The sequence below is a fragment of the Rattus rattus genome, chromosome 4 (genome assembly GCF_011064425.1).
Source record: "Rattus rattus isolate New Zealand chromosome 4, Rrattus_CSIRO_v1, whole genome shotgun sequence".
NCBI classification, from domain to species: Eukaryota; Metazoa; Chordata; class Mammalia; order Rodentia; family Muridae; genus Rattus; species Rattus rattus.
This window is the reverse complement of record NC_046157.1, coordinates 116,952,222-116,977,921: the sequence shown is the minus strand read 5'-3', so window position 1 is coordinate 116,977,921 and position 25,700 is coordinate 116,952,222. Positions and strand designations below refer to the sequence as shown.

Below are 25,700 nucleotides of genomic sequence, written 5' to 3'. Positions count from 1 at the left end.
GAAATACAGCTCAAGTCCTCTAGAAGAGCTGTGCTATGCCCTGAGACCCACGAGTACTTTAATATAAAACAATCGGCTCATTTTTTTCATACCTGGTCAGCACCACAGCCTTTATCTCTAAAATCAAAGCATCAGTACCCCCGGGCCTTTGATGCTTCAGCAAAGGTGTCCTGGAGAACTTAGGGAGTCTCCAGGATGGATTTCTCCCATGTGATACTCACCAGCACAGATATCTAGAGAAAAACCTATTTGTCGAGCCCAACTGGAAAACATGTTTTAGCCAAAATCAAGTATTCTGATGCATAAATTTTTCCTACCCGCTGACGGATTTGATAGAGATTCCTTGACAATATCTCTCTAATTTCATCCATTTCTCCTGGCGTGAGCTTCCTTATTTTCTCTTCACGGCAGTCGCTGTAAATGGTTAGGGGAGACAACATGTTTTACCTTGGGAAGTAGACTCATCAATTCCCACTTTAGTACTATGACGTCATTACTTCAGAGTAAGATTTTTGTTTAAAAAGAGCAATTAGGAGTTGCTCGATAATTTCCAAATATTCTGAATATTTTTTAAGTGCTCAGTTTTCGGAATCATTAGGTTGCTAAAACTAATCTCAGTGATAAAACTATTCCTGGTAAGTTGAACTGCACATGAGTCAACTATTATGCCATGTCTCTCTTGTGTTGTAGCCCAGGCTAGCCTAGAAGCTCGCCCTCCTGAGACCCTGGCCCTGGGACACTGTGACTGCAGGTACATGTTATCACAGCCAGCTTCTCGTGTGATTAGTTTTTAAAATAAACATGGCTCCCAGTGTTAGCTATTCATTATTCCCAGCGGAAACTAATGTAGCATCATCAGTTCCAATAGAAATTTAATTAGCACATGTCCAATTAGAAGTCTAATTTAATTTGTTAAACCCCAGCCAGGGATTGTGGATTGAGTTCTTACAGAGTGACACCCAGGCCATTTATCGTCTCTTATACTTCCAAGATGTCCCCAATGTTCAGCCATGGTTGAGAACCACTGCATCCAGAAACCATGTGTGTTTCCCCAAGCCTAAGTACACTGCTGTGGATCCTCAATAAAGAGACCGCTGCATTCTGGGTACAGTCACAGGAGCAAACCTAACACACCTTAAGAACAGTCCATTTGACAAGGCTAAGAGAGTTTTTAACTCACTTTCAACTGGTACTGAACCTCCCAAAACTAATTTGACAAAGGCATCAACACTCTATACTAAATGAGTGTAGTTTTGGACTTTCCATTCCCAATATAACATAACATACAGCATAATGTAACATAAAACAGGACAGACATACTAAACACTCAGAGCTATGGTATTTAACCAGAGTCTAACTCTGGAGATCTTAAAACATCACTCTAGGATTTACATCAACAATACTATTGTTAAAGTATACTATACCATTATGGTTTATAATATATGTAATATATACAGTATATTATATGTAATACTATGTACACATTATATATACTATAATGTATATTTCATACATAATAGAATATATCATATATGATACACATTGTATAATATGCACAATATCATACACATATTAAGTACATATATAATATATACATGTGTTTTATAGTATATGCTATATATGCTATATACATGTATGTTATATACTATAATGTATATGCTATGGTGTTTATATTATAGATTATATATTATATATTGTATACCATACATTGTATATTATATATACATATACTATATATTATATATAATATATCATATAACATGTATCATGTACTGCATATTGTATTTTAAATATTACACATTATATAACATAGCATATATCACATTTCATATATCATAAATCATACATCATATACTATAACATACATGTTATATATGTATATAATATTGTGTATATTATACAATGTATATAATATGTTATTATATAGCATTTAAATTTTATATAGTACATATATACTATATACATGTATATAGTATAAACATATGTACACAATAATGTATATAGTATAGTATCACTATGATACTATTACTATCACAGGTCTTGAAACCATCCAATGCATACTTTCCTATATTCACTTCCCTTCATAATGTGGTACTCACTTGAGAGATGCAAATGAGGGGACAGTGCTTATCATCCCTGTCTCTGCCATCTCTATGGCATGTTTTATTTCAAGCTTTTTATATAAGGACACAATGCTAGACTTGGGTTGGTTTTCCCGAATCAGAAGCTTCCGAAGGTATTTGTCATCAAATTTCTTAAACCTACAAATAAGTAAAATCAGAGTTTAAATTAATAAAGACCTCACTGAATAAGAAAAGTACCCCAAAGTAAAGAACTAGTCTTACCATATGTGTATTTTTACATATGCTTTTGTGTGTGTAAATATATGCACACATACATGATGTAACTAATGAGTGTTCAACCTCTGAGTGTTCAGAAAGGAGCGGATCTTCCTGGCCCTCCCCCAGCCTCCAGCAGCCAAACTCTTTGACATCCTGTGTAATCGGTCTCTTCCACGTTCCATGATATGGGATGAAGCTCCCATGTCTATTCCTAGTGTATCAGGCTGAGAGCCCATTTGGAGATGTGGCCTTCCCAAACATGACTAAGTGGACTTGATGTCATTAGAATGGGGTCCCCTCAGTGTGGCTGCCACACTTGTAAGAAGGATATGCTTAGCCACAGATGCTCAAGGAGACCTGAATATGAAGAGCATCAGAGTGCACAGCCGTCTGCAAGCAAAGAGCAACACCTCCTTCCCTAAAGCCCGCGAGGTGAATGGCCCCTGTTAACATCCTGCCTTTGAATTTATATTCCTCATAAAAGCAAGACAGCCCATTTCTGTTGTTTAAACCTCCCACTGTGTACAGCTTCAAAATGGCAGCCCTGGCCAACCAGCATTCCATACCGCTTGGTCAGCGATCACTTTAAGTTCCTCCATCAAAATATATACAAAAGCATAGTCACTTTCAGCACCTCTAGTGCCATCACTATGGACCCAGATGCCATTCTGTTTTTTCTTTTTTTCTCCTAGACGTTGATACTGATTTGGGCACCTACTAGGTGTCCTTGCCCCTGCAGTGTATTCTCAGCCCAGAAACTAGAGTCTCTGGAAATGCCACCTGAACACTGCCATACTCTCGTGGTGGACCATGGTACTGCCCTCAGGGCTGTACTGCCCATGTGGGGTCCTTGGCACCTGTACTCAGGGGGTCTGCATCGTCATTGTCCCATCTACTAAGAATGCTTTCTTGTGTCTCTCTGTAATATTCAGCAGTAGTTATCGTCAAAGAAACTCCATGAGCCAGACCTCTGTGTGCTATGTTTCCAAATGTAACAGTTTCTACCTTGCTCTATTCTCCACTCCTTTGCATCCTCTCTCACTGTCCAGATGTATTTTTCTATCGGGCAGCTATCATTTTGTGGCACGGTATGAAATTTTCTTATTCATCCTAGAGTCCATCCCTTGCAGCCAAAGGTAAAATCAGTATTATAAGGATTCTCCCCACCTCTGTATCCCCAATGAAGAGAGCTAAGCCAGGCACAATTTAAGCTTGTGTATTATAGACATATTAGTTGGCCCCAGGACCTTCATGCATCCAACAATAGCTTTCTGTCATAGTCTAGGTGACTTTTGACTTTTCATAGTCACGGTGAACAATAATGTTACTTGTTTTGGTGAATATCCTGCTCCTGACACAGTGATTAAAGAGGCTCGCCATGGAATCCAGATCCTGCGTGTCCATAGCACCTTAGGCGCACGCCATCAAGTCTATGAACCAAGGTGAACAGGATGTAAACAATGTCCTTATTTTACCCCTACCGTATGAGACAAGCTCTGGCCCGATCAGCTGACTACCTTTCACCCTGCAGGAGCAAGAACAAACCCAGCCCAGATGAGCCCAGCCCAGTCCGGTCCAGCCCACGTGAAGCTTCTAGACTCACACAGGTTAATAATAAATGACTGCTATTTTGATCAGCTGGCTTTGTGGATGTGGTTACGCAACACCACACATGCCAGTGTGTAAGTAAAACAATAGGCAATAAATATTTGCTGAGAAAGAAATAGGTATATAACATGGATTCACTATCAGCCCAAGGCGATTCACCGGCTGGCACACCTGTGCTATGAGGGAAACCGACGTTCACCCACATTCTTGGCACTGCTCCTTTGTCCTGAGTGCTGGAGGGATCTGAATAATTAAGGAGCCACCCTGAAGGCGCTGTGCTAGTGGCCCACTACTATCAGAAGGCTGGGCCTACTCTTTCCGATGTTTATTTTGAATTTTGTGCCAGGCTTACAATGCCAGGATTCTCCTCAGTAATAAAAGGCCTCTACGGCTTCTCATATGACTATTGTTGCTTGAGATTTTTACTGGGGGGGGGTAAAATAAAGGGAGAGTGACAGGGATGGGAGGGGCAGCTGGTCTGTCCTGCACGGGGAGGGCCTGTTTTCTTATTGCCCTCTCCCACTCCCCTTCTGCCAAGCTCCGCACGGGTGTTGCCTTTCACATCACCGGGCTCGAGGTTGCTGGGCCTCAGCAATGTCACCACCGTGTCACCTTTCACTCTGTTCTCAGCTGATCAAATCAAGCGCCTCAAGAATTCTCTTCCAGAGCCAATCAGGTCCTGTAACACCAGGGCTTTGGAATAAGGAAAGGATATTCTTTTTGTATGCTCCTTTTGGTGGTGTCAACAGCTCTGTACACATCCAAGAGGATATTCATAATTGATATACTATGACAACAGTTTATGTCAGCACCCAGTGTCCCATATCCACTTTCCTGATGATTGTGCAGTAGACACGACAATTGAGAAACTGTTTTGGAGTTTGTTTGGGAATTGAATGTGGGATTGTGAAAATACTGTGGACTAATTAAGACTATTTGTTGCTGGTGAATAGCATCGTGGAAAAGCAACATTTGCTTCCAGACACAAGCTAGACATGTCAGTGCTCCTTTTGTTTATGGTCATAGTCCAGCTATGACTTCCTTGAAAGGTTTGCTTGCAAGACATCTGTGGACCTCAAGGAACACATGGATTTCTTTCAACTGGGTTCCTCTACAAACCCTCATGGTCTCAGCCTCACCATCCCCTTCTGGCGCTGGTTAGGTTTTTTGTTTTTGTTTTTGTTGTTGTTGTTAGTTTGACACAAACTAGCATTATCTATGTAGAAGATATATCAATTGAGAAAGGACCTTCATAAGACTGACATTTTCCTGATTATTGATTGATATAGTAGAATACAGCCAACTGTCACTCCTAGACATGTGGTACTGGGTGGAAAGAAAAACAGGTTGAACTAGGAACAAGCCAGGGAGCAATGTTCCTACAAAGTCTCTGTTCGTGCCTTAAGCACCTGCCTTGACTTCCCCTTCATGGTCCACTGAAGCTATATGATGAATGATTCCCTTTCCTCTACAAATTGCTTTGAGTCCTGGTCTACATCACAGCAATAGAAGGCCAAACAGGATGTCACCTCTTATTCCTAATCATGCTTTTAACTCATTGACTGGGGCTCTTGGTCCCTCTGCAGTGAGGAATGGCCACAAAGGTCCCTAGTCATGAGATCTGCATGGAAAACCTGTTTGACTATTTCCGAGGCCCCTGGTTAGTGATGGCAGAAGATATCTTGTCTTCAGATGGTCTTTCTTCCATCTTGCCTCTGAAGTGGATGACACTGAAGGAGTGATTCTGCATCCGGGGCAAGTACGGAGGCCACTCCTGGTTCATGGCTCTACCCTAGGAACATGGGGTAGTATTTTCATCTGCTAAGCCTGGGTCTCCTGTTTCACGTTATTCATATAGGGAAATAAGGTCCTGCCTAGTTTATAATAATTTTATATTTCTGCTATAGCGAAGATGTTGTAATTGTTGCCATAGTCACTAACCTGCCCTCAAACCTGCCCTCAAACTCATGTGGAGCTTCCTGCCTTAGATGCTAGGGTTCTGGGATTGCAGGCTTGTATGCCTGTCCACAGTAGGAGTAACCTTAAAAGAACACACAGTAGGACCACATAGGATTCCCAGCCTGGAAAACAGTATACATGTAGGATAATGTCATTATACAGATGAAGGCAGGTATAGGATAGAACGAGGCCTGTCATTGGATGAGAAGGAAGGATGGGTGGGAGAGAAGTTTTAGAGAGGGGGAGGAGACGAGAGTGAGAGAGGAGACGAGGAGAAGCAGCCGACAGAACATGGGGGCAGATATTAAGATTCCTCTCTGCACATTTACAGGTTGTTATGAATATTCTTAAGGGATGGATGTGTACAGGATTTTGTGTGTCTAGATGAGCAAATTATATACTATCAATTGGATCAGAGGCTATTGGATTATGTGTTTTTTCATGTGGTGATTTAATTGAGTTCAAGAGAGTGTGTGGTGGCTGGACACCCTGGGCTACCACAGACTTGGGATGTGTATGTCTGGCATGGTGGCAACTTGCCTTGGGAACTAGATTGGTAGTAGCCATCGGCAGTGTGATATGGGATGAAGCTAGGTGGGCAGGATACTATGTTGACTGAGATGAAAATATCCCACAGATACCATGAGGCTCTATGGTGCCAGATCTAGTGCAAGATAAAAGAAACCATTTTTTTAAATTTTACTGCAACATACAACTAGGTATATTTTGTTTCCGATAGTGACTCAGATATTTTGTTTTCAATGATGATTCAGAACCATTTTGATAGGATGTTGCTTGGCCTCTTACTTGTCTCTCCAGAAGTTGTGACCCCAGTGTCCACAAACATCTTCAATCCCAGTCTTCACATGATCAAAAAACTAAAACAGAAGGAGAGATGGGCTAATCATTGCCTTTTTCTTATCCACTGGCATCATGCCTAACTCCAGGGACACTCACAGTTGGTTTTGCTGGAAGCAGTCAGTCAACAATTTATCTTCAAGTCCTGAGTCAGTATTTTTACCATTTTGATCATCCTAAGTTTGATCATAATTTTCAAAATGACAAGAAATAGCTGGCAGAAACATTTCCAGGTTGAAGGCTTTTGTTTCCTTCTGCTGGCTCGGGACTTTAGCTCCCTCAGGACTTTAGCTGCCTCGGATTGGATACTATGGGGTTATTATTGTATGTCTGCCTCCATCACAGACCTTCTCAAGGCACACATCCCCCATCCGCTTGAGCCGTCTACTCTTCCCGTCCCTTTCCAGCAGTGCACAGTAGTGCAATGCTGTTTCTCTCATTACCACACGTTTTCTTTATTATGCTCTTCGCCAGTCAGCACCTACCCGACAGTGGATCTCTTCACTGACAGCTTGCTGCTTCTTATTGGATCTCTTAACATCAAGAAACTCCACCAGTGGCCGGATGGTTATTCCCTGCATGAAAATATGTACATAAATAGATTTTCTCATAAGAAAAAGCTTGCGCCATCATTATCATCTCCTAAGAATTGCTGACCACCAATGAAAGCTAGACTGTTGCTAAGGATACAGACAGGAAATGCAAAATTTTTGTTTTCTTATCTTTGTTTTCCTCAGATGTCTGATTCTCATAAGACCATTTTCAACATAAAACAGAAGCCAAAAATGGAAATTATTGGAAAATAACTATAAGAAATAATGAAGTTCAGAGGTATTTGTTACTTGCTGTGTTGCCCAGAGGAACACTCTCCAGTGATTTTTTTCCCATTTGTTCATTCTACAGAGACAATTTTCACTAAGCTGCTTCTGCATGCCTGTCATGGGGCTTGGGCATGAGAACATAATGATGGACAGCGAAGAACCAAGGCTCTGGAAGCGCATCTAGAAGAAGGTCACCTCTATCCCAACACAGTTACAGAGGAGGTACACCAAAGGAGTGACAGTCACATGGAGAGCCAAGGAAGCTTCAAACCCAGGAAGTGCTCAGCAAGAATCCTGAAAGGTGCTGGCTTCACCTCCTGACAGAGACTTCAGGAGAGCCTCCGAGCAGCAGCGGGAAACATTGCAAGGGCGAGATTGGAATACTCAGGGGTTAACCAGAGAAAATGACAAGGTCCTGAGAAAAGTAGGGGAATAAAGGAAACTCCATACTCTGAACAGAGATCTCCGTAAAATTCCACAGTCAACACCTCACTTGGTAATGAAACATTAAAAGTATTTCCACTAGAGGCACAGAGAGCAAAGGCACTCAGTTCTGTTTGGCACAGATTCACAGGTTGCCCTACCAGAGCTCTCAACCAGAGCTGAGAGAAAAGGCAGGAAGTGCTGACAACAATGTGGCAAGAATTCCATGCTGATGGACAGTTTGTGTCTTTGTCCTAAAACTTAAGACATTCCTTCTCTATGGAAACAGCAACATAGTATAAAATCAACACACACAATCCACCCCTTAAAGAGTCTCAATAATAACCACACAGTAGCAATGTTTATTTTCTTATGTATTACATCATATTGTGGCTAGAGGGCATGCTTGTGTAACTAATATATACTACTGTATAACATGACACATATACTGGGAGAAACTATGTATATATTAAATTCATATTAGATACATTCTATGTTTTTATATTCATATATATGAGGCCTTATGAGAATTGCATAGACCCTTATATGGACAATGGTAAAATTTAACTGAAGGAAATTAGAAAGATTTGAAATTCAAAATTACACTTAAAGTTTTAAATAGGATAAATAGATTATAATGACATTATTTCTTAACTAATGCCTACACACAACACAACATGATAATGTAATGTTCAGATGTGAAGCAGAACTTGGACAATCTTTAATTAACCTACAACAGAAAAAGTGACCTGAATTTTTTTTTTTAAAAAAAAAAGGAAAATAAAGGGGAATTTGCTGATACAACACAATCTACCAGCTATGACACACATAAGGTGTGATATTGGTACCAAAAGAGGCAGGAGAGATAGTATGGGAGAACAGCACCAGGCTCTGGAGTAATATGAAAGTTGCATGTATGAGATGGACTGTTTCCTTGGTGAGAGGAGGGATTATGGTTAAGTATATAGTATGCTATTTGATTTCCATTTCACCTTTCCATCTGTATTTAGATGTTGAGTTGACACAAGCCCATGCTTGCTTAGAACTCACTATGTAACCCAGGCTAGCCTTGACATTGTTATCAATCCTCCTATCTCACTTACCTCTCAATTGGTAAAATTGCCATTGTGAGCTTTCACTCTTAGTTTGCCTTTCACCCTTTCCAAATGGTTTCAATAGAAATTGAGGGGCTGGTCCAGCTTGAGACCCATGTCGCAAGAGGGAGTCTCCCTCTGACACTGTAAATAATACTCTACTATGCTTGCAGATAGGAGTCAAGCATAAATGTCATCTGAGAGGCTTCACCCAGCAACTGATGGAAACAGATGCAGAGACCCAGAGCTAAACATTAGACGGAGCTTGGGGGAATCCTTTGGAAGAGGGGGGAGAAAGGATTGTAGGAGCCAGAGGGGTCAAGGACACCACTAGAAAACCCACAGCATCAACTAACTTGAGCACATAGGAGCTCACAGATACTAAACCAACAACAAAAGAGCATGCATGGGACTGACCTAGGTCCTCTAAATATATGTAACAGTTGTATAGCTTGATCTTCATGTGGGATTCCTAAAAGCAGGAGCAGGGTCTGTCTCTGATTCTGTTGCCTGCCTTTTTTTCCCCCTAACTGGGCTGTCTTGTCTAGCGTCAGTAGAAGATGCTCCTAGTCTTACTGCAACTTGACCTGCCAAAGCTGGTTGATATTCATGAGAAGCCTCCCCTTTTCTGAAGAGAAAGGAAGTTGGAATGGATAGGGGAAGAGGAAGAAGGGGATAGCTGGAAGGAGATGTGGGGGGGAAGCTGAAATAAGGATGTAAAGTATATAAATAAATTTATTAATTAAAAATAATTTTTGATTACATAAAACCTCTACATGCACACACCCCTTTTCAAAGTTTTGTGCCATCAATCCAGTAGGATCATTTTCCTAGCATAAATTTCATTTTTTAATTTTTTTTACTTTCTTAAGTGAAAACCAATTTTAACTAAATTTGGTATGAGACATCTCGTGTTATATTTTTGTTTCAGTCTGTCACTTGGAAATAACACGGGAGCTAATAACAGTTTCCCAATCAACACGTTCTAGAATTTTTAATGTATGAAAAACAAATGAACAAGATTGTGATTTTTCAGAGTTGGTGACCTCACTGAGTTTCAAATCCCATCCATCTACAGGCTGAACACTAGCAGCTCGAGATGAAAACAAGAGAGCCAGTGTAATTCTTAACCTTGAAAATGTCTAACATATTCTTCCCCTTTTAGCATTTATTCAGTAAGTTAAAGGGAATATCCTGCATATGGAACCATAGAATATGGAAGTAAGAATGGGTATCTTCAATTCTGATGTTGATTCCTACTGGCCAGACAGACTGAAAGTCAGTGAACTGATCAAATCCAGGAAGCAAATGTGGAGACCCCCCCCCCAGATCAATTCAAGTTGGTAAAAGTATAACACATTAAGTTTACAGTAACTGAGGGATTGTGAATCTAATTAAAATTACATTCCTTTCAGTATACATTCATCTCTGGGTACTACTTTCAGTTGTCATATCACACCAAATAGAAACCATTTATGAGACACTAATCTGTCCCTCTCCCTCTTCTCTTCTTCCTCTCTGGGGCAACTATTTGGAAGTAGAGCATGTGGCTTGTATGCGTGCTTTGCCTGACCAATCAGGATATTTTATTAGGTGAGGCAAAGCCTCTGGTTTGGAAGGACAGAGAGATGATACCTCCAATGGGACACCTATTTTATCCCTTTGGGAAATTTCTAATTTGGGTTACACAGGAAGCCATTAAATAGGACTTCTAAGAATATGATAACTTATCACTATCCATGAAGGATAAAACATTTAAAATGTAATCCAGAGTTTTGCAATAGAATATGAAAAAAATGCAAATTGCAAATAAATTCTCACCTGCCATTCAAGTTTGGCACAACAAATATAGCACCACAAATTGGGGTCCTCCTCAGAGTCATTTAACAGCAAGCATGGAGAATTACTGCTAGCAAGATTTCTACCTTGTTCTATCGCTGCCTCACACCTCCTCTCTTCCACCAATGAGAGAAAAGAGGAGGAAAACCCAACCTGTTATTTGGTTAAGATAAGCATTCTTTTGGTCCGTTCACAGGGGAAAAATGAGTTCCTATTTGCGGAATTAATATTGACAAACAGGGGCTTCTACTATTTCATTGCTGAGTTAGCAAGGATTTTCCTAGAAAACTTGCAAGAAATTTATCTATTAAAACTATCACTGTTTGTCTGGGGAGATGGCTCAATGGGTAAGAATTCTTGCTACACAGATCCTGAATTCAGTCCGGCATGGCCACATGTATCAGTAATAGTGCTGTGCTTGAGGGAGGTGAGACAGAAAGATTGCTGGGCTTGCTAGCCTCCAGCTTACCCAGAAGTAAACCTGGAACCTGGAACACGAGGAGTTCCAGGTTCAGTAAGAGACCAGATCCTGTTTCAAGTTCAAGTGAATAAGGCACTTTGAGTGATAGAGGGGTATACCAGAAGTCCATCTTTGGACTCTGTTAGCACACTGAAAGAAACACTTTCTACAATCAAATGTGTGGCTGAAGCTCTCCTCTTACAAAGATTGAAACTAAAGCCATATTTGTCAAGTGTCCCTTACCTATAATCTTTGTCTTGGCAGATCATTCACCCCTAGTGTATCTCTTTTGGATTCGGTTGGTCACAGGGTCACCCTCATCATAGAGCTCCTGTGAAAATGGGCACTCCTCGCTCAGGATGCTTTTGCTTTTTTCTAAGGTCATGGACTATTCTCTGCAAACTCTCTCACCCCTTGGCTTCTGCCTCTCCTCATCCATACTTTTTTCATCACCAACCACTGTGTTTACTCTCCTGGAATTATCCAGCTTCTTCAACAATTTATCAGTTAATGCTGTGTCTAGGCTCTTCCCTAAGAACATCCTCCTCCTCCTCCTCCTCCACCTCCTCCTCCTCCACCTCCTCCTCCTCCTCCACTTCTTCCTCCTTCTCTTCTTCTCATCTTCCTTCCTCTCTTCTTCCACTTTTCCTCTTCTTCTTCTTCTTCTTCTTCTTCTTCTTCTTCTTCTTCTTCTTCTTCTTCTTCTTCTTCTTCTTCTTCTTCTCCTCCTCCTCCTCCTCCTCCTCCTCCTCCTCCTCCTCCTCCTCCTCCTCCTCCTTCTTCTTCTTTCCTCATTAGAATAATTTCTTCCCATCTCATTCTTTAAAAGCTGTCTATTTCAAGTGATTCAAGTGACTCTACAGTTGGGGTCACCCATCTCTCAGGCCTCTATCATGAACTCCAGATCACCAAACCCTACATAGCTATAGAGAAATTACCCCCAACACACACACACACACACACACACACACACACACACACACTCACTCACACACAGATTCAATAATTCCCTAGTTGTTCATCACTAAATTAACTCTGATTGCTCAATTAAAAATACTGGGCAATAACTTTCACTGTTCTCTTCATGTTCTAAATCATTTCCACACAATTTTCTTTCTTTTAATAATGGATCTTTCTATTCTTTTGATCTAGGACTCTATTAAATATCATGATCTCTGTGGAATTCTACCCGGTTGGCAATGTTACGTTAATCAAATATAGTATTTTATTTAACAAAAGAAAGCACATGGTAGGGGCCTCACCATGTCTATCGGGTATCGAGCACCATCACTTCAGTTTGTCAGGCAACACCATCAAATGCTTATCACTAAGGGCACATGGGCTCTGAGCATCCCCATGCCCCTGCATGTACAAAGAGTCTTTTATCTGGGGCATTCCTGAGGGTGTGAGCAAAGAACAGTCTTGAGAAATACAATAACATAACCTTCACAGACAGTGATAAATTCCTAAGCTCCATATCCCTCCTGTAAAGCAGGCCATTACACAGGCATCTGTCATTCATGAGCCCTTTGTGCCACTTCCATGGAACCGAGGGCTAAGTGAAATTGACACAATATTCTGGCTATTCCTGCCATGAATAATAAAGTCTTCTGTCTTTGAACCATCAGACTGGTGTTGGTACCCACCTGCTTGCCTCACCATCTACACAAGGACATGGCAACAGAGAGCTGATGGGTTGTTGTTTTTACATTTAGTTCATTCATTTACAGGTAGCTTCTGGACAGATTTATAGGATCTTCTGCATGACTGTAGGGATAACTAATAACTACTGTGCTCTGCTTTTCAGCCCAAATCAAAGTATACTAAATGACAACATCATTTCTCTTCTGTTATTTTTAGCCTAATATTTTACATGGAATCATGAGATCAAAACTCTGTCAGGTATTGCACTCTTTATACATATTCCCCTACAATACCTGAAAAAAAAGTTCCACAATCTACCTCCTACAGCTAGGTAAACTGAAGCCAATAGAACATACATGGAACGAGGTCAAAAGAACAAACCAGATTGGTCCTATTAAAGTCTCATTTTGTGCTGTGAACCTCACAGATCCCAGCTTCTACTACAATTTTAGAACATGACCTGTTGACCATAGAGTATATAAATAATATTATTGGTTGAAATATTTCTTTGTTGGAAAGAAAATGAACTCAGATGTCTAGACATTGAGACTGCTCATTTGTAGATCCGTAAGTAATGCTGCATTCAATGGTAGTGCCATGTGTTACTCAAATTTGCAGCATGATTTAAGCAAGGTTTAAATTATCATGATGAGTTACAATAAATAATAAATCATGTCACACATAGCCTATTTTTGAAGACAGCCATAGTGATGTATCAGGCTAGAGGAATTTATCCTTCAAGAAATTCGGATGTAAGGAGAGGGAAATAGATCTTAAAATTTCATAAATGGGAACTGTTGGGGAGACAGTTTGTTCACTAAGGGCACAGGCTGCTCTCACAGAGGACCCGGGTTTTATTCCCAGCACCCACATGGCAGCCCACAACAGTTCGTAACTCTGTTTCAAGCGTATCTCATGCCATCTTCTGGTCCATGAGAGTACCAGCCGTGCATGTGGCCCCCAAAAAAGGTACACGCATAAAAACACCCATATGCAAATAAATCATTTTTAAATTGTGAGAATAGGTCCAGCAACATAAAAGCTGTCCTTTGAGAGAAAACAGATGTCTTACTTGAAAGGCACAAATATGGATGTGCCTGCATGGGTTTGTGACCAGCTATTCTTACCATTATTCATAATTCATTAAGATTTATTTCAGGGATCCATTTTTTTTGAAGGATGTGTCAGTGTAAATTTGTGTGTGTGCATTCATGGACATATGTGTTGCATGAGTGGGCATATATGACTTGTGTCGTCTAGAGAAACAGTGGTGAGAAAAATGCAGGAAGGAGCGGTGTGGTCACAGTCAACTGGTGTGCACCCACTGGAAGGAAAAGGGGCATTAGTATAATGTGGAGGACTATGGCCACTCCTTCTGTATGGCTATCAGAATGAGTTTGATCAAGTGATCCTCTAGCTTATGGGAAAGACTGGCCTGTGTGCACTAGCATAGTCTAACCACTGACCCCTAAAATGCACCTTCACTAGAGGGCTAGCCAGCCTGATATGTTCAGCAAACTCAAAGGAGCTGATGCATGGCTCCTATGTCCTGTTGACTGAGTCCCTTCTTCTCCGCTGAGACCCTTACACCTCACCCTCATGCACAAGCAGGCAAAGCAGTCTCCCTGTTCCTATTGTCATCTCTCATATTTCACTCTCCCATCAAAGAGCAAGGGGTGCCTGTCAAAAGAATCCCTTGCTACAAGCACTTCTTAATATCTGTCAGTTAAGCGCGTATTCTACCCGAGCGTTCTGAGTGCTCAGAAACCTTTGCCTCCACCTGGCTGCTTCAGTGTGGTATGTGGTTCATTGATGATGCTGTTCTGTACATTTCCCACCTCAGCACCTTTGTGTGAGCTCCTCCTTGCACCTGGAGTGGTCTTTGCCCAGGTGCTAGCTGGTGTCCCATCCTTCATAGTGTAGACTCATCAACCATCCTTCATCTCTTACATTCATAATCACTTCCACCCAGAGCTTGCTAACCATAGATTGTGGACAGTATTACCTGTCCACTGTGTCTTAAGTCTTACATGTTTCCTGTAGTGTCACAGTTAATGCCAAGGCACAAAGGACATGAAAGTCCATGGTTGGTGGTGTTCTGCATATCATGTTGCCTGAGGGTGTATAAGTGGCTTTGTGCACACATGCCAGTGATGTTAACACAGCAGTGGAATTTCTGATGTCTTTCTCTGTACATATTCCCACTGCCACTTGCACATATCCATAACTCAGTGAATACGAGCCTCTTTCAGTGCATTAGGGGTACTGAAAAGAAAGAGCTTGGTGTGTTTGAGGCTGAAGTCAGCCTTGGGCTCGGAACTTCACCCTGGGATCATTTTCTTCTCTGAGAATGAGTTTGCTCCCGGGAGGTGATGCTGGTCTTCATGTCAGAGGATTTGTTTGAGGACAAAATGAGATGACACCCATAGGAAAGCTCCAACCTGACCCCTGACATGCTCACCACCTTGCGGTAGCCCCTGAAGAGACCTATAAAGGTGTGGATGACAAAGACTGTAATGGAAAGTGTCATCTCAACCTAATGGGGTCTCCTGAGCATCCATGGCCAGGACACCACAGAGTTCACTGTCCTCATTCTGGGAGGCCTGAGCACAAGCAGAGCTGAGCTGCCTTGTGGGGAATGGGCTATAGAATCTGTTTGGACTGCAATTCTGAGGACTCTACACACCTGGCCTTTTTTTGTGCAGTCTCAGTTCATGGTAAAGACCTACCTGGTGCTGATCAACTTTACAAAACCAGTTAACTTCAGTTTCTGAGCCTGACTTCCTTTATCCAACAACCAGGGGTAATGAGCTCTTGGAGTTGTGTGGCAAGAATAGTTTTGAGCGTTGCAGGAACTAATACTGCAGGTGATGCTCTGGGTAAGGCATCTAGGAAGCATGTGCAGATGCGTACATACGATGGAAACCTTCTCAAAATAGTTTCGATGACTGCTTTCTTCTCTGCCAAGGCCTTAAGGTCAGGAAGTCTCAAGACTTGGTGTTCTCTCTTTCCTCACTTTAAAACTTCACTTTCTGGATAATCTCTTCCATTTCATGGCTTCAAATATCACTACTGAAGGAAGACTGCCCTCTTTACTGAACCTGAGTTCCCAATACCTGCTCCATCAGTCTGAACTTATAAATCTCATGGATGCCCTGAGTCCAACAAACTTGCAATTGAACTGATAATCCCCCACTTCTGGTGTCCTTCTGTCACAGACCTCCCATTACAGACCTCCCCTTCCCACTTTGGGGCAAATCTGTTCTTCTCCTCTCTCAGTCATCAGTCTTGAGAATAAGCAAGGCCTCCTCCCCTTCCTCCTCCATACACAGATGTCACATCTAGAGAGATCCCGTAGGCTCTGCATTCAGAATGTACCTTGGGAATTAACCCCTTTGCAGGCCACCATCAGGGTTTATATGCAATCTTCCTTGTCTCTACTTTGTGTCCCCTTCCCTTGGAGAAGAGCAAAGCTCTTCACAGCACCCCCAAATTATATAAGCTTCCACTATGTCCTCCATGTTACTCTAGCCCACCCTATACTCAAGCCAAGAACATTCTGCTTGGGAAACAAGATATCCCTGAACACATGTGCCTTCGATGTTCCTCAGCTTGGATAATGTCTCTGCCTTCTATAGGCAAATGTCATAATCCTCACCTTTCCCTTCTGTGAATATCAATTTAGAGTTGTAACCTACCCTGTGTGTATGGTGCCCTCTCCATTCCTGATACCTCTCTCACTTATTGTATAGTATCTCCCCTCTTTAAGTCTATTCCATATATTGCTATCAGGTTTCTCCCCTAACTTCTGAAAAGAATGGAAGTTCTGCAAGGACAAGAACATTTGCTCAAGAAGAATCCTAAATTCTGAAAGCAGCGCCTGTCACAGAACGTGAGACAAATACATCTTTGCTGAATGAATATGTGCAAATTATAATCTGAGAGCTGGCCTATTGACCAAGTTGCTTACTGCTTCCCCACAACATGCTGGACTCACCATTTCCCTGCTCCAGGGAAAGTACTGTGAGCCGACAGCTTCTGTCAAGTAGCTGTTGGAAGGTCATGGCTCACAACCAGTACTTAGCAAGTACATTTACTAGGTCGGAGAACAAGGATTAGAGTGTGCAGTTCATCAGTTTCCAGTAGTAAAAGTCCCTGAGCTGACTTTCCTTAAATAACCATTCCCTCTATGGGGCCAAGTGACCAAATTGGACTCTTGTAATATCCCACACAATCCAGCACATGAACCCTGACAGGAAGTATCGTGTTTCCTGTTCGCATGGCTCTGAAAGCTTCAACGCACTTACGCAGCTTCACATTTGCATCCGCCGACAGTGTTCATCCGGGTAACCGGAACTTGCGAGTCTCCTGTGGAAGGGAGAGACTTTTCCAGAAGAAAGCTACACTCACCAGGATGAAGACAGTGAAGAATATAACGACGATGGCAGCTGTGATGAACAGCTTCTTTCGGGGAAACACAGTAGCAGGCAGGAGGAACACCAGTGCAAAGCAGATGGCCCCGCGGAGCCCTCCATAGGCAATGATGAACTGGTCCTTGAAGGTCAGTGGGATGGTCCGGAACCAGTTAATCACCTGAGTCAGGACAAAGACACCTATGGACAAAGAGAGACCCAGAGGTGGACTTTGTGAATATGGACTGGGAATTCCAAGTCTCTGTGACTGTGGAAAGTGTTAAGGAAAGACCTGATAGGCCCACCCACCCCCGACCCTGCCCCCTGAACTGCAAATACTGAGGACTCTTGGGTTCTTTTTCTTATTTTGTCAAGATAACATACTTCCACCTATCATGACTAGAGACAAAAAGAGGGGCTAATTTTATTTATAATGAAAGCTTGGAAAAGATAAATAAGCACAAAGAAAAGGGGAAGAGATAAATAAGGGGGGTTGAAAACAGAACGAGGTTAGGGGAAAAAGAAGTCAGTGGGAGAAGAATGGGGAAGGGAGAAGAGGAGAGCAGGGAGTAGAAGAGGAAGAAGGAGGAAGAGGATGGGGAGGGGAAAGAAGAGGGGAGAGGGGAAGGGAAGAAGGAAAGGAGAATGAGGAGGAAGAGGAGAGGAAGGTGAGGAAGAGAAGAAGGGGAGGGGAATGAAGAGAAGGAGGGGACAGGAGAGGGAGGAAAATTAGGGGAGGAGAATAAGGAGGAAGAGGAGAGGGAAGAAGAGTAGAGGGAGGAAGAGAAAGAAAAGGAAGATGAAGAAGAGACAAAGAAGAAGGAGGAGAAGGAGGAAGAGAAGGAGAAGAGGGAGGGGAAGGAGGGGAAGAAGAGGAAGTGAAGAAGAAGGGGAAGAAGAAGAAGGAGGAGGAAGAGGAGGAGGAGGAGAACGAGGAGGAGGAAGAGGAAGAGGAGGAGGAGGTAGGGGAAGGGGAAGAAGGGGAAGGGGAAGGGGAAGGGGAAGGGGAAGAGGAAGAAATGAAAATAAATAGGTAACAGAAGCAGAGCGAGCTCTCCCAACTGTTCACGGAGCAGATGACTGTTCATTACCCAGTGCTCGCCAGATCAGGCAGAAGGCCAGGGTGAAGCAGACGAAAGCCCAGTTCCACTCATGGTTCTTCCCAACGGTGGACACGCCCATGAAGATGAAGATCAGGGTCTCACTCACGCTGCTCAGCATCTTCATGAAGTACTTGATGGTCGTGTACGACGTCTGGGACACGTTCTCTTCCACGTACTTGTTCATCGTCATGGCACAGGCCGTGATCCTAGAGGGGAGACGTGACTTCGATTTAAACGTCACCTCTACTGCAGTCAGATTGCCAGAGTTGACTCCTAAACCCCAAATCATAGCACTGCTCCATGCTTGTGCGCACCCCTAAATAAGGCCTTTACCTTCTGCTCATGGCCTGTGGATTTTGTAAATGAACAGGATTTGCATGTGAGCCTAAAACTATCACACTCTCTGAAGGTCTTCTTTAATACTCGTGGTGTAAAGCACCCTACTCTGGCTTTCTAGACCCTTCAGCCTGCTTATTCTATACCCACATTCTTTTAACAACCAATGGTCACCATCACCATCAACCCTCTTTTGAACATCCCAATTGTAAAGGTCCAAAATAATTTGAAACCCACTATCATCCCACAAAAGCAACTCTCCACCCGTACATATTTTATTTTTATTTATCTAAAAACCTTGATGAGAAAATAAAACCCTACACTCTCTCCATTTGCAGTGGGATCCTCCACTGCCACTCTCCCTCACTGAATACTTCTCCATATAACTGGGTGTCATCTATGTTCAATTCTTCCTTGTGAACATGCCTTAGACCCACTTAGCCATCCCTATACCATAATGCCTGCATTCTGAACGTCATCTCAACGAGTCTACTGGGTCTGTTTCTATGAAATTCAAAATAGGCCCCAAGAATCCCTAAGTAAAGTTTTTGTTTCTTTTTTCTAGCATTTACTTCACAACGATGGGGCCACTGTGCTCCTTGCTACCACTCTTAGGGTAGCAGTTCTGACACAGCATCTAAGCATGCCTCAGATAAAGATCAGATCAGACACATGCTAGCAAGGTGGGCACTCACATTCCTTGTGCATCTCCCTCACTGGACCACACATTTCCTATCCTTCCCTCACTCTACCTTGCACATCTGGCCCACACTTCATACCTCGACTGCCGGTCACCTACAAAGCATACCATGGTCTTGAATATCATCTGCTTTGCGGACACACAAGGCTCTATCTTCCCAGGATATCACCCCCTAACCAACTCAAATTCAAGCCAAAGATGGAGTTGTTCTGTTATGCATGTGACAGCAGCAAAGTCCTGTATGAAGAGGTATGGTCACTGTTTAGTGCCAAAGGACTTCATTAGCATAGTGAGCTGAAGGGGAAACAGAGATGGGATTCTGGTGAACTGCCCCAGCTTCCACTGAGTGTAACTGAGCCATAAAGCAGCTGTCAGGCACAGTGTGTCTGGTTCAACCACAGAGCCACACCAAAGCTGCCTGCACTGCCTTCTGCCTGTGCGGTGGCCTCCTTAACCCAAGACATTTGTTTGTAAGGAAAGCTTCCTCCTATGACATGGGACAGTTGAATAATGCAAACCTGAGATGCTCTGAGACCAGAGCCAGCAGAGAGGCACGAGCCTGTGTTCTTGTAGCAAACAGACCTGTTCCTTACATGAACATTTTTACATTGTTTTTATATGAAAACAAAACCAATGCTCCACCTTTGTAAGGACCCTGCATTTAGACACAATGCTACCATCACTAGAACAAGAAAGTGTTTCTTTTAGATTTATATGGGTGAAGACAGTATAATTCATGCCCTTTTCAAAAGAAAGGGTGAGCTAATAAAACTGAGCAGCCACAAACATGGCCAAGCCTCTGCATAGCTGAGGGCTGATACAATACAGTTTTGTGCTTGAAGAACCTTTCCTTGGAGCCAGGGACTGTGTAAACCCTCTGTGTGGGTTGTGTCAGCTAATCCTCATAACATATTTATGAGGCAAGATCTATCATCACCCACACCTTTTGGAAGTGGGAGAACAAAGATGGACTCAAGATTTCACAGCTAGTAAATGGTGGTGCCCAAATGCTCATCCAGGAAGTCAGTGCTGTTGTAGACCAGACCCTCACTCCTGGGAGTCCTCAGTAAGCCCAGTGGACTTATGGGTAAGAAGGCTCCCACTTCCTGCCAAGCCTTGGTCACTTTACTCTCAAGAATAAGGCAATCTGCATTTGCCTCCTATGTCTATTGTAAGACATTAACACTTCAAGGTCTATTTGATCTTACTTGCATAAATCAAAATCAGAAACCACAATGGTGATGGGAGCTGTGTTCCTTCTGTTCTGTTCTAACTTCTCAAAGCTGCTCAAAGTCTTTGGCCTGTGGTCACATCAGTCTGCCCCCAATATACACCTGATTCTGATGATTAACTCTCTCTCATAAGGGTCTTGTGATTATACCAAGCCCATGGGATTATTTATGGCTGCTTCCCCATCTCAAGAACCTAATTGAATCTCACCTGCAATGCCCCATTTGTCTTCTGCAAGCTATTAACAAGTTCTATGAATTAGGATGTAAAAGTCTCTGGGTACTCCTGGTTAATTATACCTTAGAAATCCAGCTTTGTTTTTTATGCTTTGGCATAATATGGTGGAAGTAACTGGGGCTACGTCGCAGGCTTCTGCACACCAGGCATTCTCCCCCTGCTGACCATCATCTGCATCAGTCATTTCACCTATAATCTCCCGACAAAGTCTCACTAGGTTGCTTATGTTGGCCTTAAAGTTTCTCTAATGCCAGCCTTGAGCTTGCAATTCTCCTGACTTAGCTTCCTCTATGTTGCTGGATTTACAGCCCTGTACCACCCGTCTCAGCTTACTTGAATTTTTAAGATCAAACGCTTAGGAATTAAAACTCAGGTGACAGCAGATGCTGGTAAGGATGTGGAGAAAGAGGAACACTCCTCCACTGCTGGTGGGATCTCAAGCTGGTACAACCACTCTGGATGTCAGTCTGGAGGTTCCTCAAAAAATTGGATATAGTATTACCTGAGAACTCAGCTATGCCATTCCTGGGCATATATCCAAAAGATGTTCCAACATATAACAAGGACACATGCTCCATTATGTTCATAGCAGCCTTATTTATAATAGCCAGAAGCTGGAAAGAACCCAGATGTCCCTCTTCAAAGGAATGGATACAGAAATTGTGGTATGTTTACACAATGGAGTACTACTCAGCGGATTGCAGACTGGTCCAACCATTCTGGAAATCAGTCTGTAGGTTCCTCAGAAAATTGGACATTGAACTACCTGAGGACCCAGCTATACCTCTCTTGGGCATATACCCAAAAGATGCCCCAACATATAACAAAGACACATGCTCCACTATGTTCATAGCAGCCTTATTTATAATAGCCAGAAGCTGGAAAGAACCCAGATGCCCTTCCACAGAGGAATGGATACAGAAAATGTGGTACATCTACACAATGGAATATTACTTAGCTATCAAAAACAATGACTTTATGAAATTCATAGGCAAATGGATGGAAATGGAAAATATCATCCTGAGTGAGGTAGCCCAATCACAGAAAAACACACATGGTATGCACTCATTGATAAGTGGCTATTAGCCCAAATGCTTGAATTGCCCTAGATGCACAGAACACATGAAACTCAAGAGGGATGACCAAAATGCGAATACTTCACTCCTTCTTTAAAAGGGGAACAAGAATACCCTTGGCAGGGAACAGGGAGGCAAAATTTAAAACAGAGGCAGAAGGAACACCCATTCAGAGCCTGCCCCACATGTGGCCCATACTTATACAGCCACCCAATTAGATAAGATGGATGAAGCAAAGAGGTTCAGGCCGACAGGAACGGATGTAGATCTCTCCTGAGAGACACAGCCAGAATACAGCAAATACATAGGCGAATGCCAGCAGCAAACCACTGAACTGAGAGCAGGACCCCCGTTGAAGGAATCAGAGAAAGGACTGGAAGAGCTTGAAGGGCTTGAGACCCCATATGAACAACAATGCCAAGCAACCAGAGCTTCCAGGGACTAAGTCACTACCCAAAGACTATACATGGACTGACCCTGGACTCTGACCTCATAGGTAGCAATGAATAGCCTAGTAAGAGCACCAGCGGAAGGGGAAGCCCTTGGTCCTGCCAAGACTGAACCCCCGGTGAACGGGATTGTTGGGGGGAGGGCGGTAATGGGGGGAGGATGGGGAGGGGAACACCAATATAGAAGGGTTGGGGGATGTTGGCCAGGAAACCAGGCAAGGGAATAACAATCGAAATGTAAATAAGAAATACTCAAGTTAATAAAGATAAAAAAAAAACAGTGACTTCATGAAATTTGCAGGCAAATGGATGGAACTAGAAAATATCATCCTGAATGAGGTAACACAATCACAAAAGAACACACATGGCATATACTCACTGATAAGTGGATATTAGGAAAAAACTCGGAATACCCATGATATAACTTACAGACTATATGAAGCTCATAAGGAAGGAAGACCAAAGTGTGGATGCTTCAGTCCTACTTAGAAGGGGGACCAAAAAAAAATCACAGGAGGTAGAATGTGGGAGGGACTCGGGAGGAAGAGAGAAGAAGGGGGTATGGGAGGAGACAGGAGAGATGTACAGAGGGTCAGGAAATTGAACTGAAATGTGTAGCAATGGGGGATGGGGAACTGGGTGTAGCCACCAGAGAGTCCCAGACACCAGGAAAACAAGAGGCTCCCAGAACCCAACAGGGATGATATTGGCTGAAATACCCAATAAAGAGGAGAGAGAACCTGTAGAGACTTTATCTAGAGGTTAGATGTGGCCCCCGGTTGAGGGATGGGGCCACTCACCCTTCTCAAAAATTTAACCCAAAGTTGCTCCTGTCTGAAGGAAATATAGGGACAAAAAGTTGAGCAGAGATCGAAGGAAAGGCCATCCAGAGACTGCGCAACCTGAGGATCCATCCCATATGCAGCCATCAAACCCAGTCACTATTGCTGATGCCAAGAAGTGCTTGCTGACAGGAACCTAATACAGATGTCTCCTGAGAGACTCAGCCAGAGCCTTACTGATAGAGGTGGATGCTCACAGCCAACCATTGAATTGAGCACAGGGACCCCAAGGGAGGAGTTAAAAGAAGAATTGAAGGAGCTGAAGGGTTTGCAACCCCATAGGAAGAACAACAATATCAACCAACCAGACCCCCAGAGCTCCCAGGGACTAAACCACCAACCAAAGAATTTACATGGGGCCCATGGCTCCAGTTGCATATGTAGCAGGGGATGGCCTTATCTGGCATCATTGGGGAGAAGGGGGCTCTGTGAAGGCTTGATGCCCCAGCGTAGGCGAATGTGAGGGCAATGAGGTGGGAGTGAGTGGATGGGGGAGCACCCTTATAGTTGCAGGAGGAAGGGGGTTGGGATAGGGGTTTTCGGGTAGGGGAACTGGAAAGGGGATAGCATTTGAAATGTAAATAAATAAAATAAACAATAAAAATCTTCAAAATAAATTCCCTAGTACAAAATAATGCAAAAGCTATGCTAAAGTTCTAAGTTGTTTGGATTGCAGATTTTTTTTATAGGGAAGAGTGGCTCAACAAAAAGGACAACATAGCTTATATTCAATGTTGAAAGTAGAAAATTCAGATATAACTTATAATGGCCATATTACTTCTGTAAATATTCTTCAAGATAAAGGGGACCTTTAAGTACATAAACGGCTATGGAGAATAATGATTACCAAGTTCTCGTTCCTTAATTTCCCTCCGTTACCTTTATGTTTTAAAGGGAAAAACTACCTGCTGTTGAGCTAAAGCTCTTCAGCCCAGACTCACCATCTTCTCTTCTTGGCTTTCAAAGTTTTCACCCAGCATTTGAAAAATGGCTTTGGGGAAGATAGGAATAGGGCTGTGTGAGTGTGCTACCCACCCCTCCGCAATCACGAACACCATATTACTTAAACAATAGGCAATGATGAAGACAATATTCATATTTAGCTTCTGATGGGAAGCAACTTAACAGTGATCATTCAGATATGATTGAAGTTGTAGCCCGGGCATAGGAATAATGAGTGGATGACTTCTTCAATGCTCCATCACTCACATCACCAGGACCAGAAGTGATGTCCATGCTGGCCAGACCCAGACTGTAATGGAGCAGGTTCATGTGGAGGAACGCACCGTGTGCGTGGGAAGTCTTGTTCATCTACAGTGCTGATGTATGGAATGGGTTGGAGTAGGGTTTCCAAATATTGCCATTCTGTTTTAACCATGTATACTTGATGCCCATGGTCACTCAATCAAAGGCTTTGGAAAGGTGTTTCTCCACCACGCAGACTTTGCTATCCTGGTGTGACTACAGATCAAACCATGTCACAAGGACACAAAACAGTAAAGAAGCTTACTAGCTTCTTTACCTCTTAAGGAGGCACGATAAAAACCAGTGTCATGTGAACAGAAAGGAATAAAACCTCCAGGCTGGAGAGATGGCTCAGTGGTTAAGAGCACCCGACTGCTCTTCCAGAGGTCCTGAGTTCAATTCCCAGCAACCACATGGTGGCTCACAACCATCTGTAAAGAGATCCGATGCCCTTTTCTGGTGTATCTGAGGAATAAAACCTCCTTATCCCTTTCTGGCTGGTCACATTACAAACAGACAATTTTTAACCATTGCAGTAAATCTGCTTTCACTTCAGTTTTCTAGAGAACTGTAGTACACATTCAAAGCTGGTATAGAGTAGTGTTCAACTCTCCTCAGTTTCATGGAGATATCTGACTCAGGGGTGCATCCCTGGTTTAGTGTGACAATGTCCACACCAACAGAACAGTCTAATTAGAGCCTTCATATTTTAGGAAATTCTACTTGAATTGCTTAGCTCCACAGTCATTAGAGAATATTGGCCTTCAGCATTTCCAGTGTGACTTGACTCTCTAGCTCTTCTCATTGAGCTATCACTTATTCCATGCATATCCAGCTCTCTCATTTGTAGAAGTGGGCAATGTAATTAAACATTTCACATCAACCCAAACTCTCTGAGACTCTACTGGTGAGAAATTCTGAGCTGCAGTCTACGAAGAGGAAGGCCAGTAGGGCACAGACTCAGCCTACGAAAGCTCCCGTTCTGAGGGGAGAAATGGTCACTGCTACCCAGCACCACGGGT

General features: G+C 42.8%; 1 protein-coding gene across 1 annotated transcript in view; it reads right to left on the bottom strand.

Annotated features, from left to right (window-relative positions):
* Slc9a2 (solute carrier family 9 member A2) overlaps positions 1–25,700 on the bottom strand; it is an 83,057-nt gene that overhangs the window by 5,345 nt on the left and 52,012 nt on the right. Inside the window, exons 4-9 of the mRNA XM_032901019.1 lie at positions 18,552–18,769; positions 17,459–17,661; positions 7,253–7,342; positions 6,717–6,787; positions 2,100–2,261; positions 318–414 (exon numbers count right to left, since the gene is read on the bottom strand). Of these exons, the coding sequence (XP_032756910.1) occupies positions 318–414; positions 2,100–2,261; positions 6,717–6,787; positions 7,253–7,342; positions 17,459–17,661; positions 18,552–18,769 (841 nt within the window). The remainder of the gene's footprint in view (positions 1–317; positions 415–2,099; positions 2,262–6,716; positions 6,788–7,252; positions 7,343–17,458; positions 17,662–18,551; positions 18,770–25,700) is intronic.